Source organism: Heteronotia binoei, chromosome 4 (assembly GCF_032191835.1).
Source record: "Heteronotia binoei isolate CCM8104 ecotype False Entrance Well chromosome 4, APGP_CSIRO_Hbin_v1, whole genome shotgun sequence".
Lineage (NCBI taxonomy): Eukaryota > Metazoa > Chordata > Lepidosauria > Squamata > Gekkonidae > Heteronotia > Heteronotia binoei.
The window spans coordinates 27,702,671-27,721,791 of NC_083226.1; the positions used below are offsets into that span (position 1 = coordinate 27,702,671).

The 19,121-nt window shown below is 43.4% G+C and overlaps 1 protein-coding gene across 1 annotated transcript in view; it reads right to left on the reverse strand.

Annotated features, from left to right (window-relative positions):
* ZCCHC7 (zinc finger CCHC-type containing 7) overlaps positions 1-19,121 on the reverse strand; it is a 150,809-nt gene that overhangs the window by 56,614 nt on the left and 75,074 nt on the right. Inside the window, exons 3-4 of the mRNA XM_060237025.1 lie at positions 11,888-12,010; positions 3,357-3,527 (exon numbers count right to left, since the gene is read on the reverse strand). Of these exons, the coding sequence (XP_060093008.1) occupies positions 3,357-3,527; positions 11,888-12,010 (294 nt within the window). The remainder of the gene's footprint in view (positions 1-3,356; positions 3,528-11,887; positions 12,011-19,121) is intronic.

A 19,121-nucleotide genomic window follows, 5' to 3' on the forward strand; every position in this document is an offset into this window, starting at 1 on the left:
GGAAGGTCAAAGTGTTCCTCCAGAAACATATTCTTGCTGGATCCACAGGTGCTTTGAAGCACATCATGAACAGGTCCACCACCAGGTCATATTCAAACTTACAGCATCCCTGGTTTTGACTCCTAAGAGACATCTATTAGTATTCCTCCAAATGTCCTTAATAACAGGCAGTACAGGTGGAACCTTGGAGCTCTAGTTTAAGAGATTGAAAATTGCTCTGAGAATGTAGGTTCTCCACTCAGCCTTTCTCTTCCAAACTTAACTCTTAAATATACATGGTGCATTTTCAGAACAGTGAACAATCTGCTCAAATTTTAAAATATCAATACTGAGCACCCAGAAGCTGCATCTCCTCAGATTTCTGCTTGAATTTTGTAATTTAAAATATATATTATACAAGTACGCTCTACAAGACTCTGCGGGGGAGGGAAGAAGTATGCATGAATTTCATTCACCTGTTCCCTCTCCCTGGGTATGGTAGAAGAGGTGGGATGGCAGAAGGAAGACTCCCTCTCTTCCTTGTCCACTATCCTGCCCTCAGCCCTGACGCCTCAGGAGCAGTTTTGGTTGTGGCAGCTCACCTGGCCAGCTAACATGATGCCAGTGAGGCCACCTCAGTGGTAAGCAGAGTGGCAGAAGGTTCTCTGAAGACAGCTGCTGCCTGTTTTGGATATATTTGGAAACTCCTCCTCCACATTTTAAGACTTAAAATTTTTCTGCAAATATGGGGGGGGTTGGGGACAAAAATATTCTTCTGTTAATGTGAGGTGGAAGAGATTGCAAGAGTGTGAGCACACATGTGAATCAGCATTAGGTTGCATCTTCCATGGAATCTATGCAATGTATACCTGCCAGAGAGCTCTGTGTCCAGGGATCAACATCTATTGGTTATTCCTAGCCCAAAAGAGGTCCATTTAACCTCAACCAGGGCCAGGGCATTTTTTGTCCTGGCTCTTACCTAGTAGAAAAAGCTTCCAATGGAGATCAGGGCCCTGTAGAGTGTGATGCAATTATTCAGGGCCTATAAAAATGGAGCTGTTCTGCCAGGCTTTTGGTTGAGACAGTGGACAATACCATCTGGCCTCCCTGCTTAAAACAGGCCCCCTCTTTGCCCAAAGGACTAGCAATATTGGGTAGAAAAAACTCCATCTGATTGCTTATAGTCCAACTGTGAGGCTACATATGAGATAAGATTTTATGTTGCCATCTTGATAGTTTAATTGATATTATAACTGAATTTAATTCAATCTGAATTATTAAATGGTTTTATAGTCTCTTCCCAATTGTCCAGTGCTATTTTGTTATTACCCGCCCTGAGCCCACTTGTGGGTAAGGCAGGTTAGAAATTAAATAAATGAATGAATATACCAACCACTGACCTACACAAGTTTACAGAGTTATAACGAAGGCCATCTTGCTACTTTATAAAATATCAATAATCTTCCACACCCCCTTTCACTTCTCAGTTTTCAGCAATACCATTTCTTTACTTATCCCCTTTCTTAACTAGAACCTTGCACATTTTAACAATTCATATTTTACCAATCCTGTATCAGAAGGGGAAAAAAGGGTACCTGGGGCAAAGGGGAAAAATTAAGGAAACTGGGTGGTGGTGGTGTCATGTATTCCTACACTTTTCATTCTCCTCAGAAAGTTAAAGTCATGCGATTTTGTTAGCTGTTCTGGCTGCAAAGGCAGAAGCGAGCGCATGAATAAAGACCTAGTGAAGTTTTGGAAGGCCAAGTGAGGTAAGTGGATGGGCTTCAGAGCCCTGCATGATTTCTTATCTTTTTACCTACATTTATTAGAAGAAATTTCTCAGTTAGCTAATGTTGCATATTTTATACAGGTTGTAGAATTCAGCTGCTCTTGATGGTTTTAATTATAATGTTTTTAATGCAATAGCAAATATTGTGAATTGTATATTGTATGATATAATGTTTTATTATTGTAACCTTGTATTTATGCCATATTTTGTGAGCCTCCCTGAGCCTGCTACGGCGGGGAGGGCGGGATATAAATAAAATATTATTATTATTATTATTATTATTATTATTATTATTATTATTATTATTATTATTATTATTATTATTATTATTATTATTATTATTATTAAGAAGTGTTAGCTATATTCAGTGTCATTTCTCGTCAATTTGAGACATTGCTTGCCACAACCATTAACCTACTGGACAAGAACAACGAAACAGTATGCCAATTCAAGCCATCTGAAAGAAACACTACTACTATTCAGACACTCAAAACACTACATATTAATCTTTGAATTCTTACAATAGCTCTGGAAGATAGGCCAATTTTATTGCAGAGATGGGGCATCAGTAGCAGAGTCTGAGAAAGCAGTCTGCCTATGGCTACCTAGTGAAAACATGGCACAGGGAAGACTTGACCTTGCAAGTCACCACTCAGTCTCTCATCCACCATGCTCACACTAGACTTCAAGATAGTGAGATATACAAGTAGTCAGGTACAGATCTTGTTCTAATTAAAGGAATAGAGGTCAGGTCTTTACCACAAATGTCTCCCAGTCTATGAAGAATGGTAATTACATTTTTAAAACATGCAAACTTGACATTATATTCTTAATGAGTAAAAGCGAATTGACAATCCACTGGATTATTATCCACAATTTTTAATGAATTTCAAAAAAGATTGCTTTAAAATGTATGTTTTGCTGAAAAGCAAATTTAAAACAATTAAGAATAATCCTTATATGTACTGAACAATCAAGTATTTTTTAAGGAAATATGAAAGAATGTTCTAAGTTAATTAACATCAGGGCTTTTTTTGAGCAGGAATGAACAGGAATGCAGTTCCGGCTGGCTTGGTGTCAGGGGGTGTGGTCTAATACGCAAATGAATTCCTGCTGGGCCTTTTCTATTAAAAAGTCCTATGTGGAACAATGGTGACATCAGGGGGTGTGACCTAATATGCAAATGAGTTCCCGCTGGGCTTTTTCTACCAAAAAGCCCTGATTAACATCAAGTAAAACATAACTTCAGAAATAACAAAGTTGTAAAAGCAAGTATCTGGCATCACAAAGTTGTAAAAGCAAGTATCTGGCATCACTGCTGTAATTATATTTTTATTTTATTATCAATCTTCATATAACCAGTTGGATCTAAAAGGTGCTTCTTCACTGCTTCCATTAGTGGATCCAACCCAGCACATTTAAGGTAACAGAAAAAAATAACTTTACATATAAATCTTTGGATCTCTGCAAATACATTCTGAGCAAATTCAACAGTATTAACAGGTATGGTGGCAGGAACATAACCAATCTGTGATAAGCAGAAGGGGTACTGAATGCAGGTAACAGCTTTGGTTAATGTTGTACTCACGTCTGCATAATGGCCTCTCATGGCACAGCGATTGCAATGCTTACTCCAGTAAGTTCTCTCTATGCACTCTCTTGAGCAGTGTCCAGGCAAACAGCAATTTAAACAAAATCGTGCAGGGCAGTTGTTTTGTAGGTGCCCCCTTTCTGCACACAGACAACATGGTGGAACTTTCTATGAAGAAACATGGAGAGAAAAGAAAAACAGGTATCTAAGGCATATGTGGAACTCTTAATTGAAACATGCACAAGTGCAGCTACACTGAAGTCCACAATCAACCATCACTGCTTTAAGACACGAGACCACTTCATATATTAGTAACAAACTTCTCCCTTGGCTGAAGAAAACATGATGAAAGCAGCACAGAGAGCGAGATATACACCAAACCAACATCTTGAAGATGGTTTCTGCTGCTTATACTTGAGTGTCTAGAGCAGGGGTGGCCAACGGTAGCTCTCCAGAAGTTTTTTGCCTACAACTCCCATCAGCCCCAGCCATTGGCCATGCTGGCTGGGACTGATGGGAGTTGTAGGCAAAAAACATCTGGAGAGCTACCGTTGGACACCCCCAGTCTAGAGGAATTCTGATTTGCAGGAAGTCCATGAAAGTAATTTCGTCCCCCCTCCCCCTTAGAGATTATGTGAAAACTGTGTGATGGTGACTTCAACTGAAAGCAGAAAGGCTCCTTCACAGATTGAGTTTTAGTAGCTCTCTGAAGATACAGGATTTGACAGCTAAAGTGGCCATCACAGCTTGTAGTCCTGTATCACTCAACCATGCAACAATGGGATGAAGGATCTTTGGGGCCACTTCATATTTTCATTACAGCAAACTGCCTGTAGTGAGCCCTTATACAAGCTTGTCTAATTACAGGATCCAGTCCACTATAACGACCATTGGTACTTACCGTGAGGGGTCATTCTCCTCTGAGTACAGGAGGACATCTTGGGTGCTTTCCACCATCTTGTCAGGGAGGCAGGAAATAGAATAATTCTTCTTCCTCTCCTTTGACCCTGGAGCACCCAGATCTCCTCAGTTGGGATACTCCTAGAAACAGTTTCTAAATTATCAACATTACTCAAAAGAATTAAACAGTAATAACAGTAATGACAGTAATAACAGTCAGATAATATGCAACAAGCATAACATAGAAAACTGTGAAGCAGCAAGAAAAAATGGAATAGATATAGATATGGCAGAACAGACCCTAGTATGAGCGATATAGTGTAGTGGGCAAGATGTCCTCCTGTACTCAGAGGAGAATGACCCCTCACGGTAAGTACCAATGGTCATTCTCCCTCTGAGTCGGAGGCCATCTTGGGTTCTCCTATAGCAGTAGATTAATGATTGGGTGGGGTATCGCTCTCCTCTAGGAACACATGTTGTAGTACTTTTCTGCCAAATGCTGCTTCTGCTGAACTGTAAGCATTTAATTTGTAGTGACGAACAAAAGTTCAAATAGAAGACCATGTTGTAGCCCTGCACACCTCGTCTACCGAAGCGTAATTGTTAAAGGCCGCATTAAGTTGCCGCGCTTCTGGCTGAATGTGCTGTAATCCCTCTGGGTACTTCTAATTTCATTGCCCTATATGCTTCAGTGATGCATTGCTTAATAGCAAAGCTGATGGCTGGTGTTGACATCTTCTGTCCCAACCTAGGAGGTTGTGTAACGTTGATAAACATGGCATCTGTCTTCCTAATTGGTTCAGTTCTGACTAGATATGCCTTCAGACAACGTCTTAGCATCTAAGTTGTGCCACATTTGCTCCCTTGGATGTTTAGGATCTGGGCAGAATGATGGTAAATGCAGTTCCTGCGAATTGTGAAACTTAAATACAACCTTGGGCTGAAAGGTAGGATCTGTACGGAGAACCACCTTGTCCTTTTGAAAAATACAAAGTTCTTTCTTTACCGATAAGGCATTAATTTCCGAGACCCTCTTGCCGATGTGATCGCTATCAGAAATATGGTCTTCAAGTGTAGCCATTTTAGAGAAATGTCCTGTAATAGTTCAAAAGGTGATTTTGTGAGCGCGCACAGGACAGTGTGTAACCGCCATGTTGGAAATATGTGAGTCTGTGGGGGGCATTTGAGTGTGGCCCTCTTCAAGAACCTCTGTACATGTGCGTGTCTGGAAACATTTTTTCCCTGTATCAGTCCCAATACCGAAGACAAAGCTGCTACTTGTCTACGTAAAGTGGCTGGTTTCAATACAGAATGAAGTCCATCTTGTAAGAATTCCAAAATGTATTGAATTGATGGATTTAGTGGATCCCTTGTCTTTCTGTGGCACCACCTATGAAAGGCCCTCCAGGTAGTATTGTAAATTCTGGTGGTGGACTCCTTCCTCGAGGCCAGCAGTGTGTTAGTAACCTCTGACGAGTATCCTAATTTTCGGAATGTAGACCGTTCAATTTCCACACGGTCAACTGCAGCCATTCTGGGTGTGGATGCCAAATTGGACCCTGTGTCAGCATGTCTGGAGATATCTCCAACCGCAGTGGCTGGGTGGTTGACAGTTTTTGAATAGACGAGAACCATGGGCGTCGTGGCCACCACGGAGCTACTAGGATAACCTGTGCCTTTTGGTGTTGCACCTGACAAAGAAATCTTGATAACACCGGAATCGGAGGGAAGGCATATAATAGACCCTGGGGCCAAGTCACTGTCAGAGCATCCACTGCTGCTGCGGCGGGGTGAAAGAACCTGGTGTAAAATCTCGATACTTGATAATTGTTGTGAGAAGCAAACAAGTCCACGACTGGCTGCCCAAACTGTTGAACTATCTGCTGGAATACCGACGACTTCAGTCTCCATTCTCCTGGTTGTATGGTCGTTCGGCTGAGCCAATCTGCTTGGTAGTTGACAATGCCCTTGATGTGTTCTGCTCTGATGGACAGGAGATGATGTTCTGCCCAGGTGAATAACGTCTTTGCTTCTCTGGCCAGAGCTGCAGATCTCGAACCCCCCTGATGATTTAGGTAAGATTTCGCCACTACATTATTCATACTAAAAGTGTTGCTTCTATACTAGATCGGCAAAGAATAACAGAGCTAGATGGATCGCCCGTAATTCTAACACATTGATCGGAAGTTGAGTCTCTGACGGTGACCAGCAACCCTGCGTTGGAATGTTGTCGACTGTTGCTCCCCATCCTAACAGGCTGGCATCTGTGAACAGCTGTATCTCCCTGGGGAGGTAGTAGATTCTGCCTTGTCGGAGGTTGACATCCCTGGACCACCATTTCAAAGAATGTTTGACCGCTAAGGAGATCTTGATCTGCGGATTCTGTTTTTCCATGATCTGGTATTGGTGGGGACGGGGGAAACTTTGTCAGGGTCTGGTATGTAGTCTGTCCCACTGAACCGCATCCATATTCGAGATGAATAGCCCCATCAATTTGGCTAAAGTCAATAGTGGGGTGTGGATACTCCGGATAACAAGGTTCACAAGTTGTTTTGTTTTCCGGATCTTGTCGTTTGGCAGAAAAAGCGAATTTTTTTACATGTATCTATGATCATCCCCAGGTGCTCCAACCGTTGTGTTGGTTCTAGGACACTCTTGGATAGGTTTATGAGAAACCCATGTTCCTGTAGACACCAGATAGTCATTTGGACATCTGACAGGGCTTTCTGATGGGACGATGATCTGATCAAGAGGTTGTCTAGATATGGATGAATATGGACACCCTGCTGTCTGAGCAGAGCCACAACGTTCACCATCACCTTCGTGAAGACTCTGGGGGCTGTGGCTAAGCCGAAGGGAAGTGCCCTGAATTGGAAGTGTCTGTGCCCCACGCAGAACCGAAGGAAGCACCGATGGGATAAAAGAATCGGAATGTGTAGGTAGGCTTCCGTGAGATCCAATGGCGTGAGGAACTCCCCTGGTTACAGAGCCTCTGTGATTGACTTTAGGGTCTCCATGCGAAAATGTTGGAGATGGATGAACGTTGAGAAACTTTAGGTCAAGTATTGCTCTCCAGTCTCTGTTCTTCTGGGGTACAGTGAAGAATACTGAGTACACGCCTTGACCCCTCTGCTCTATGGGCACTTGTTCTATGGCATTGATTTCGAGAAGATGTGATATGGCTTTGTTCGTTATTGATCTCCTTGTAGAATCCTTTCGAATTGGGGATATCAGAAAGCGCTCCTGCGGGTGCTTTTGAATTCTATTACATAACCACACAATATGATTTCTAATGTCCAACAGTCCGTCTGGGAAGCCTCCCAGGCGTCTTGAAAATGATGTAGTCTTCCCCCTACCGGAACTGAAGTCCAGTCACGCCTTGTTGAACTTTGGTTCCCGATCCTGCTCGTCTCTGCGGTCTGCGTTCTGTTAGGAGAATCTAGGATTATTGAATCCTTTTCTGAAGGTCTGTCTTGGCTGATTCCAGGACGATCTTTTATTATCTGCGTAGGGTCTAGATCTGGCCAATGAGTGTGAAGAATGAAAGGGCTGGGTGCAAAAACCTCTTTTATCAGTTCTCCTAATGTTCTTTGGCATTGCCTTCTTTTTGTCTTAAGTTTCCACTAAAATTTTGTCTAAAGCACTGCCGAAGAGCTTTTCTCCTTGAAACGGGTAAGAGATCACAATTTGTTTGGAGTGATTGTCAGCCGGCCATGCTCTCAGCCACATACCTCTTCTGGCTACTGCCCCTGAAGCTAAACCTCTGGAGCAAAAGGTGAGTGCGTCTAAAGATGCATCAGCCATGAACTCTGCTGCTTTAAGAAGCCTAGTGGTTCCCTCAATTAATTTGTTGTTTTCCAGCAGTAGTTGTGCGAGTCTCCTAGCCCAGACTATAGCTGCTCTAGAAACAATAGAGGATGCTGTACTTGCCTTTATTGCCATTGTCACCGCTTCGTGTGACCTCTTTAATGCCAGATCTATTTTCTTGTCCCAGTTGTCCCTGATGGCACCATGACCGTCCTCTGAAACTAACCCCGAGTTTTGAAGTGCCATCACTGGGGCGTCCAGTACTGGAACCTGTAACATTTCATTTGTGAAAACAGGTAAATCATATAACTTTTTTACCAACCCAGGAAACTGGCGATTGGAATTAGGTTTTTTCCATTCAGCTTTGAGTTGCCTCTCAAAGAATTGTGGAAATGGGAAAACCTTAGCAGTTGTGTGAGAGCCTGGAAAAAACTCCCTATTCCCAGTAGTTTTGTTCCTAGGATTAGTGTCAGTGCTGGTATTCTCCTCCTCAGAGGATGGATCCTGGAGTGCCAGGGCTGCCATAACCCTGGTTAACAAATACTGATAATCGTCCGCTTTAAAACAACAAACCGACTGAGGTGGAACACAGATATCCTCCACCTCCTCATCTAAAATAAAATGTTCTTGATCTTTGGACTGAGACTCCGCCTCTGACTGTGTCTCCTATGAATCGTCCTCTAGTAATCTGGAGTCAGACATCTGCTTTCTGGCCGCCTTAGTTGGCCAAATGTCCTGTCTGGGCAAACTCTGACCTGGCGATGTGAACGAGCAGGAGGAGGGGAAGGAGATCTGCATCCCACTGACCCCATGCTAATAGCCCCTGATTGACAGGCATTGAATAATTCGGCCCTAATAGTCTGCTGAATCATGGTCATAAAATCATTAGAAAAAAGCCCCTTGGGGTTGGGCACATTACCACCCTGGCACATCAAGTCTGGATCCATCACAGAGGCTTGATCCGATAGGGGCTGGCCTCCTGGGTAGTCTCCCGGCTGGAGATTGGCAACCATGCCCTGTAGTGCAGTAGATGGCGCATGGCGCCGATTGGGCAAAATGTGCGCCAAAACCGCGTCTTCAAAATAGCTGCCGTAGTCGCTCGCTTCTGAGAAGCAGGAGCCTCAAGTGCGCCCGATGATGAGCCTGCACGCTTCTGCCCGCAGTGACCGGAGTCACTAGAGTGGGACACGTTGCCGGGAACCGCAGCAAGCTGCAAAGACATGCCAGTCCTGGAGTCCCTTCCCTAGGCGTCAGAATGAGGGCCAAGGGAAGGTGCATCCTCCAAGAATTCGTCCCTGAACCTTTCCATTGCTGTGGCTTGCGCCGCTCAGCGGAGAAGAAAGAAAAATAAAATCAACCGCTTTGAAAATTAACTGCGGTATTGCTGCCTCCTCACAGATTGTGAGTGAAAGAACTGGAATATAAGGTGAGGAGGAGGAGCTAAACTAGCTAGTTGCTCTTCCTTTAGAGGCAGGAAAGAAACTGAGGATATCTGGGTGCTCCAGGGTCAAAGGAGAGGAAGAAGAATTATTCTATTTCCTGCCTCCCTGACAAGATGGTGGAAAGCACCCAAGATGGCATCCAACTCAGAGGGAGAACAACAGAAACCATGTGGGTCTGGACAGCCAACAACCAAGAACAATTAAATCTTTTATGCTATACTAATCTGTGATTGTAGATACATTATGATTTATGATTACTGTTTTGAGCAAGTTGTGTGATGTTTTACTGAGTTGGTTTTTAGTGTTTATGATTACGTTAAGTGGTGCTGCTGTTTTTGTTGCTGAGCTGTGGTCTAAACAAACAGAGATGCAAACAAACAATGATCTTACACTTTGGATTGAACTATAACAGCAGGTCTGACATGGAATCTGCATCTGACACGGAAAATGTATCTCAGGTCAAGGGTGGACTGGCCATTATAGCTACCAGGGAATTTCCTGATGGATTGTTGGTTTGCCTCCTCCCGACATGCACTGTGCCCAGGAAAGGCAGTGCCCAGGATACCCATGCACAGTGTGCATATGGCCATGCCCAAGCCTAGCAGAGCTGCAGGAAATGTGGGGCTGGCTGGCTGGCTTTTTCTCTACCTCGTGGTGTGCTAGAGTGGGCAGGCCCTTGTCCTGGGGTAGTGGGATTCTGATGATGCCTTAGCTACAGAACTCTGGCTAAATTCACACATGGCACCAAACTAAGCTAATTCCAAGACCCTGGGTTCATAACTCCCCTTCTCTTGCTCACTCTTCTCTCACTTGCTTATTCATGCAAACCATGATTTGTCTACAACATCTAAACTGAGAAAAACATGGTTCTGCCTGTCCAACAGAACATAAAATATACTTTGAACAGTGGTTTGCAAATCTGGTTCACAGGCTGGATTTTGAAGTCTGCTCATGTTATTGACCATGCTATCATCTTGGATAAGTTGGCTGAGGCACCATTGTTTTTGTTTTTACCCAGTTGACTGATTCTAGAAGGTGGGGCTGCAGGACAACCAGTCAGCCCCCTGCAACATAAAATATAGGATCTGCAGAGATCTATTCTGCTCCTAGCACTATGACAGTGGGTTGGTGAAAATGGCATATTGAATTTCTGGCTGAAGACATTTCTGAGCCCAGTAAAAATTTAAAAACCAAGGCAAAGTATCAGTACAGGAAGCCCAACTTTTAAGTAAATGTAACAGTTAGACTGTACATGCATACAGTTTATATAGATTTTCTAATCTTTATCCTAGCATATACAATGAGCACAAACATACTCAATACAACTTTGTTCTTGCCCTGAGAATACATTCACAGGCAGTACAACAGGTCATTGGTGTGGAAAGAATGAGGTCTATGTTTAATTTCTGTATTCCCAATCCTGACGTTCCTTCTGCTTAATGCAGCTTCACTACCTGGTGATATTGAGAGTTCATGGGTTCCCAGTGTTTACAGGAGTGGATTACCAGAGGGTTGCAAATCCTGTTTATTTCCTAAATAGCCCTCGGAAAATTTTCTGCTGGCATGGTGTGCCTGTGAATATGACAGGTGAATTACTTGAATACAGAAAAGGCCAGGGCACTGGACACAAATGAACCAGAGTGCCCTCTCCCAATGAGCAGAGCCCCAATAGTTGCATGATGTAAGCTTAGTGTGATAAAGCAACAGAAATAATACCGTTAGACTATAAATGGAGAGGAGTCTTGGGGTGAGTGTGTTGATGGCTACAAACAGACTACTCCATCACCACTACATCTGCATAGTGCATGCCAGCAGAACCATTTCAAGTGACAAGGAGACACCTTTTATAGGGCCCCAGAACAGTTTATCTAAACATTTAGCAGCCTGCTGATACTCCTAAACATTCTGCAGATAAAATTTCTCACAATTGCTGTGACCTAGATGCCATGTTGGAGGTTGTATAGTTACAAAGGATTCTCACAGGACTTTGTTCCCATTATCACATGAGTTTCAGTTACTGTGGACTCAGGATTCTGCTACATTGCATCTCACCAACCTCCCTACCACCTGTAAGCTTATCCCTTCTCCACTTGATAGTTCTGGGAAGCAGCACATGCATCACTAAGAAACAAGATGGTTGTGTGACTAACCTCTGACACAGAATGAAACAATGCAGGAGACAGCTACTGATGACCCTGAACCAAAGCTGTCCACCTGAGTTGTCAAACTTTGGAGGAGGGCTTAACACATCACTATCATAAACTTCTTAAGATGACCCTTCCAGGAAAATTAATTCTAGCCAGGGCCCTAAAATTTGGAAATGACAAACAACAATAACAAATGATTCTCTTTGTAGACAAATCCAAGCATTGTATTTACCTTTGGAGTTGGACAATTTTTTGACAAGTGACCTCTTTTATCACAATTTCTGCAAGTGACGTTTTTGTCTGGCATGTAGTATCTGTTGTTACGACGCACAGTAACATAGTTACTGATCTGTGCCTAAAAAGAAATAAATTATTAGATGAAAAGCCCTGTGTTTATTCATGACCACAGAAACTACCTTGGGGAGGGGAGCCTTAAAAAAAGTTTTATAGGTTTCCTTTTTGGCTTTCAGTACAATCACTCTTGCTCTGGACTAATCACAAATAATTACAGTTTGCTCTACCACAGGAAGTCTTCAGTAGGCATGGAACAGGGAGAAGAGTGTGAGATCAGGCACATCCTGATTTATTCAGTTCACAACACATAGGTTCTTCATGATGTATGGATGATGCCTTGACCAACATTATTCCACAATACTTTGCAGAACATATCAAACTTTTTGCAAAGATAATTCAAGAGAATATGCACATTAAAGTTAATATCTGTTGAAGTACTTCAATATTGTTGTTCATAAAGAATCATCATGAAAAAATCTTCACTAACAGCAAAACCTTACTCATGGTCATCTGAACATGACCAGAAACCAAGAGTTTAAACCAGAGTGTTCTCTCAAAATGTTTCTCAGACCACCTACAATACCATTTTGCAGTAAGACGTGGTGGTGGTTTCTTATTTATTTGGCTGGTACGGTACAGTCAATGGCAGTAATGGGCACCCACTGTCTTTCTAATACAGAAGACTACAGCTGATAGTAACCATGTTATTCAATTAGAGGAGCACATACTGCGCCAGCTATTTGTGAATAGAGCTAAAGGTCAAGTAAATGTGTGCACAAATGCAAAAGGCTGCTGGTGAGTGAGTTGATACACAAGAGAAATAAGAAGTCAGAGTAAGAAAGCTACAGACCTCAAACTGAAATATGAGAAACATAAGGAAACAAAACAGAAAGCCATCTCTGGAAGGGAAGTGAATAATAGAAGCTCAACTGAGAATGAATTATAAACTTTGACTTTCTTTTCACAAAATCCTAAATAGCTGCCATTATTTCTGACATCTGAATGTTTAGTCACTTGGCCAAAGACTAGCGTTGAATGATGACATAAGTTAAATATCATTTAAAGCTGGTACAAATGTATATGATTCATGGATGCAATGACTGTCTGCAGTATCATGTGCAATATGATCAAAGCTCTTATTGGGATGTGAAGCCAAGCTCCAATATCCTGAACTGGTGTCCCTGCTGGAAAACAATTTTATGAAGTAAAAAAACAGAGGATAAGCCAAACCCTAAGAAGTACCTAAAAACTGTAGGAGTAATTCAGAAAGAGTTCTATTACTTATTTATCCAGCCTTGGAGAAATAAATTGACTTTCTGAAATTCAGTCTGTAAGTGTACTATGCCTAGATCTAACCTAGTGTTGGAGATCTTTCATATTCTCTATCACTTTGTCCTTTTAGTGGGAGATGCTGGGGATTGAATCTAGCCCTTTCTATATGCCAAGGAGGCACTCTACCCACTGAGCCATGGCTGCTCCCCACATCCAAAGATGAATACATTTATGGTGAGGCATGATTTAAAACAGGTCACAGCCTCAATAGTACCAAATAAGCACTGATTTATTCCATCACTTTCTAGTTAAACTAGAAATGTCTATGTGAATATAAATTCTTTAATTTCTAAAATCTCTATCCTTACAGCTCAATCTTTGCTATATTAAGCTTCTTGCTCCTACCATAACTGATAGAAGAAGAAGAAGATGATATTGGATTTATATCCCGCCCTCCACTCCGAAGAGTCTCAGAGCGGCTCACAATCTCCTTTACCTTCCTCCCCCACAATAAACACCCTGTGAGGTGGGTGGGGCTGGAGAGGGCTCTCACAGCAGCTGCCCTTTCAAGGACAACCTCTGCCAGAGCTATGGCTGACCCAAGGCCATGCCAGCAGGTGCAAGTGGAGGAGTGGGGAATCAAACCCGGTTCTCCAAGATAAGAGTCCGCACACTTAACCACTACACCAAACTGGCTCTCCAATTAAGGGTCATTACATTAATTACTAGTACTACCCTACAGGGGAAAATGCATAGTATGGGAAATAAATGTAAGAAAGGGATACGAAACGACCATTGGATACTTACCATGAGGGGTCCTTCTCCTCTGAGGACAGGAGAACACCTTGTGGGTGATTCCTAACCTTCTTGCAGGGAGGCAGGAAATGAAGTTTGTTCTTCCTGTTCTGTTAGGGGTTACCCACTTCGCAGTTCGGAACTCCAATAAGCAATAACTCCTTAATACCTCAATATAAAACTGTTAGTAACAATCAACTAAGCTCCGTAACATCGAGAAAAAACAGGAAGAAATAACTTTGCCAGTATTCATGAAGAAAGCATGAAACTAGGATCAGAACTAATACAAAGAATAGTGTGATATCCTATTTGTGTTGTAGTATGAGGCAGTATCTGACTGAAAAAACCCGCTAAGATACTATTTAACCCTCTGAACTATTGGGACTTTCTAAACAAAAAGAAAAAACAGGTGTGGTGGAGAAGGAGAAAAAACAACCCTGGGAGAGCAAGGTGTTCTCCTGTCCTCAGAGGAGAATGACCCCTCATGGTAAGTATCCAATGGTCGTTCTCCCTCTGAGGTAGGAGGACACCTTGTGGAACATCCCAAAGCACTGTTCCAATTAGGATGAGGAAATGTTGTCCTCCTCCACTGCCTATTGCAGTACACGGCGGCCGAAGGCTGCATCCGCTGAAGAGTAAGATTTAATCTTATAATGTCTTATGAAAGTAGAGACAGATGACCAAGTGGCAGCCCTGCAATCCTCCACAACCAATGCTCTCTTAGCTAGGGCCACGCTGGTAGACGCACTGCGCGCAGAATGTGCCGTAATCCCCGTATGAACAGGAACATTTTGAATCTTGTAGGCCTCAGCAATGCATTTTACTAATGGCAGCTGTAGACAGTTTTTCCCACATAAGGTGGAGAAAAATTAATAAAGAGTGTGTCTGTTTTGCGTATTTTTTTCTGTATGAAGTATGTAACACTTCAGGGCATGTCTCACTTCCAAGGGCACATCTCACGTCTCATGCCAGATTTTTTCCCTTGGATGAGATGGTTGAGGACAAAAAGTAGGCAAGTAGATTTCTTGTTCCAGATGAAAAGATGATGAAACCTTGGGTCTGAAAGTGGGATCTGTCCTTAACACCACCTTATCTTTGTGGAATACACAAAACTCTGACTTAACTGATAGAGCCCCGAGTTCTGAAACCCATTGCGCTGATGTTGTTGCACTAGAAACAGGGTTTTCATCCTGAGATGCGTCATGGACGAATCTGTAATGGGATCAAAAGGTGGCTTAGTTAACGCTGAAAGAACTGTATTTAGGCACCATGTGGGAAACCTATGGACTTGAGGAGGTTGAGATAACGTCGCACCCCTAAGTTAGATATGAGGATGTTTAGACAGTGGGACCTTATCTACTCTGGGAAGGACCGAAGTTAAGGCTGCCACTTGCCTTCTTAAGGTTGTTGCATGTAGCCTTCTTGAAGAAAAGCCAAAACTTCCTTCAGTTTTGTTTTTAGGTAGTTGACACCTTTTCATCGTCCCCATCTAATGAAAGCTTTCCAACTGACGTTATATACCCTCTATATAGATGGCCTTCTAGACACTATCATGGTGTTAGTCACAGACTGTAAATAGCCTAATCATAGTAGGCTGTCCCTCTGAACCGCCACGTGGTCAAACATAACAACCCCGGACGTGGATGAACTATTGGACCTGCTGTAGAAGATCCTCTTGCACAGTAAGAGTCAAGGGAGGTTCCAGGGACAGTTCCCTTAGGTCTGTGAACCAGGGATGACGAGGCCAGTAGGGAGCTATTAAGATTATCTCGGCTCTCATCTCCCTGATCCTCCAAATTAGTCTGGGTATGAGTGGAATGGGAGGGAATGCGTAAAATAGTTCCTCCGGCCGCAGAGCTATTAGGGCATCCGTTGCCTCTGCTGTTTTGCAGAGGCAGCGGGTGAAGAAGCGTTTCAGCTGATAGTTTGTGTTAGAAGCAAAGAGATCCACTTGAGGATGGCCGAAATGTCTTGAAATCTGAAGAAACACTTCTTGGTTAAGGGACCATTCTCCCTGCCTTATCTCCTGGCGGCTCAGCCAGTCCGCACTGATTTTGTCCGTTCCCTTCACATGCTCCGCTCTGATCGATAAGAGACATGTTTAAGCCCACTTGAATAACTGACAAGCTTCCCTGTGAAGATTCTTCGATCTGGATCTCCCCTGTTTGTTTATGTAGGCTTTTGTCGCAATATTGTCTGTCCTGACTAGTACATGAGTCTTGCGCAACACAGGGGAAAAGTGAATCAATGCCAGTCGCACTGCTCACAGTTCTAGAATGTTGATAGGTAGTCGTGACTCCTCTTGAGACCATCTTCCCTGGATGGGGGAATTCTGTAGGGTGGCTCCCCAGCCCGACAAGCTCGCATCTGTGAATATCTGAAGGCATTCTGGAATCCAGAAGATTTTCCCCCTGGACAGGTTGTAAGTCTTCGTCCACCAAAGTAGGCTGGATTTGATTGCAAGGGGAACCCTGATAGGCATATCCACTTTTTGCGATATTTTGATTTGACAGTGTAAGAGAAACTCCTGGAGCCCCCTCGCATGAAACCTTCCCCACTGAACTGTGTTGATTGTGGAGATCAACAGACCCTGTAGCCTGGCCAGGTTCATCAGGTTGGAAAACTTGTTCTTGACCACAGCAATTGACGCCTCTCTGATCCTTATGACTTTTGAAGTTGGAAGGTAGAGACGAATCGATTTTGTACCCAACATCACTCCAGATGTTCCAAACAATGGCTTGGGGTTAGAGAACTCTTCTGAATGTTCACCATGAATCCTAGAGACTGGAGACAGTTGATTGCTGTTGGAGTGTCTGTGTTGGCTCTGCCCATCGAAGGTGCCCGGATCAGGCTATCGTCCAGATAAGGCTGGATCCGAATGCCCTTCTCTCTGAGCATGATGACTGGGGTTACTAATATCTTCGTGAATACTCTCGGTGCCAACACTAGACCGAATGGAAGAGCTTGAAACTGAAAATGTTGATCCTGGTAACAGAAACGCAGAAACTTCCTGTGGCCCGGAAAGACTGGTACATGCAGGTAAGCTTCTGTGAGATCTATCGATGTTAATAGCTCCTGTGGTTGTAAGGCCTCTGTTATAGTCCTGAGGGTTTCCATTCTGAAATGTTATGAGACTACAAATTTGTTCACATTTTTTAGAGCCAATATAGAGCGCCAATCTCCCGACTTCGGGATCATGAAAAAAACTGAGTACACTCCTTGTTGATGTTCCTGATTTGGGACCCTCTCTATGGCTCTGATGTCATAGTTGAATTGCTTCCATGGTTCTCTTTATCTTCTTTGGGTTTCTGTGTGTCGGAGAATGAAGAATACGAGAATGAGGAATAGAGTGGAACTCTATTTTGTAACCCTCAGAGATGATCTCTTGACACCACTTGTCTGCAGAAGAAAGACTCCATTTGTCCGTGAAGTGTAAGAGACGGGCTCTGACTAGAAGATGGGTATAGTCATGCCTTGATTTACTTGGAGACTCTGTCAGCTCTACCTTGACTGCTTGCTACCTGCTTTTCTGAATCTGCCTGAGAAATTTTGTCTACGAAAGGAAGGCTTTTGATTTCAGGAGGATCTGAGAAAGTCCTGATTTGACCTTGGCAAGGTGTGTTGGGTCCGAAAGGACGAAGAAAACCGTTGTCTTCTGTCTTGTTTGCATAGAAACTTTGGCATTGCTTTCTTTTTATCCTTGGTTTCTGCTAGAATCTTATCCAGGTCCTCGCCAAAAAGACGTCCACCATGGAAAAGATAGGCTATAACGATGTTTTTGGAGTGGGAGTCGGCCGACCAAGCCCGAAGCCACACTGAACACCTGGCAGCTGAGGCAGAAGAGATTACACATTACGTTTAGACCATAGAATTCAAAGTTTAGAGAAAAGATATAGCCTTTAAAATCCTGTTTGCCCCATCAAGAGCCTTTGAATTATCCTGATGTAACATCTGACTTAACTTTCTCGTCCAGACTATGCTTGCTCTGGCTACCATAGACCCCACAGTGGAAGCCTTCAAAACCATTGCTGCACCCCTCATGAGTTTTATGCAGATTAAAGTCTGCTTTTTTGTCAAGGCTATCCTTTAAAAAATCTTGGCCATCTTCTGATACTAGGCCAGAACTTTGCAGTGCCGCAACTGGTGCATCTACCAAAGGGATTTTAAGAAATTGCTCTGTAAAGGAATATAGGTGGTATAACTTTTTGAGAAAACCCGGATATTGCTTGTTTGCAAGGGGTTTTTACCACTCGGTTCTCATTTGTCTCTCAAAATATTGTGGGAAGGGGAAGGCTTTCCCTGCAGAGGTCTGCTTATGAAAAAACTCTGCAACCCCTTGTTTGTGTCTCTTTTTAGACTGCTGTTCTTGATACTCATCTATATCAGGATCATCATGCAAGTCTAGTCCCGTTAACATTTTAGATAGCAAGTAAGAATAATCCTCTGCCTTAAAGAACCTGATCAAAGGTTCTGGAACCTCAATGTTTGTCTCTTCCTCTAAAGAGAATTCACCTTCTTTTCTGGCACTTTGTTCCTCCCCCTGCCCCCAAGCTTGCTGCCCCCATGGACAAATCTCTGTTGTCGTAACTAACTGTCTGCTTTTGTGCAGCCTTAGTTGGCCAACAGGATCCCCCAGAGCGTTTAGGTCTAGAATGGGGGAATGGGGGGAGGAGGAAGAGGACCGGGGGACCGACGCCTTCTCCTACCTCTTTTGTCACCGCATTTAGAAAAACCTTCTAATATCTGCTCCGATAACTGAGTAAAAAACTCTGGAGGCAGAACCACCTGAGCTGGGGTAGCAGTCACTTCAAAGCGGCCTCCTCGCGAGCAAGCCATGGAAGAACGTGCGGTAGCTTGGCTATTTCCACAATCCCCCCCCCGCCCGCAAGGGACTGTTGCATTGCATTGTTCACCACCCTGCTGGGACGCCATTGTGTATTCTCTTGCCTCCTCTGTGTTCACAGTCGAGGTTCTGGCGTGTCCCTAAGCGCCGTTAGGAAGCCTACCGCGTTTGGCGCCCTTTTTTGTGGAAGTGCAAAATGGCGGCGGCGCTGTGGAGGTCCGTGCAAGCCAACTATGGGTCTTGCCGGCTCCACAGTCTCCCC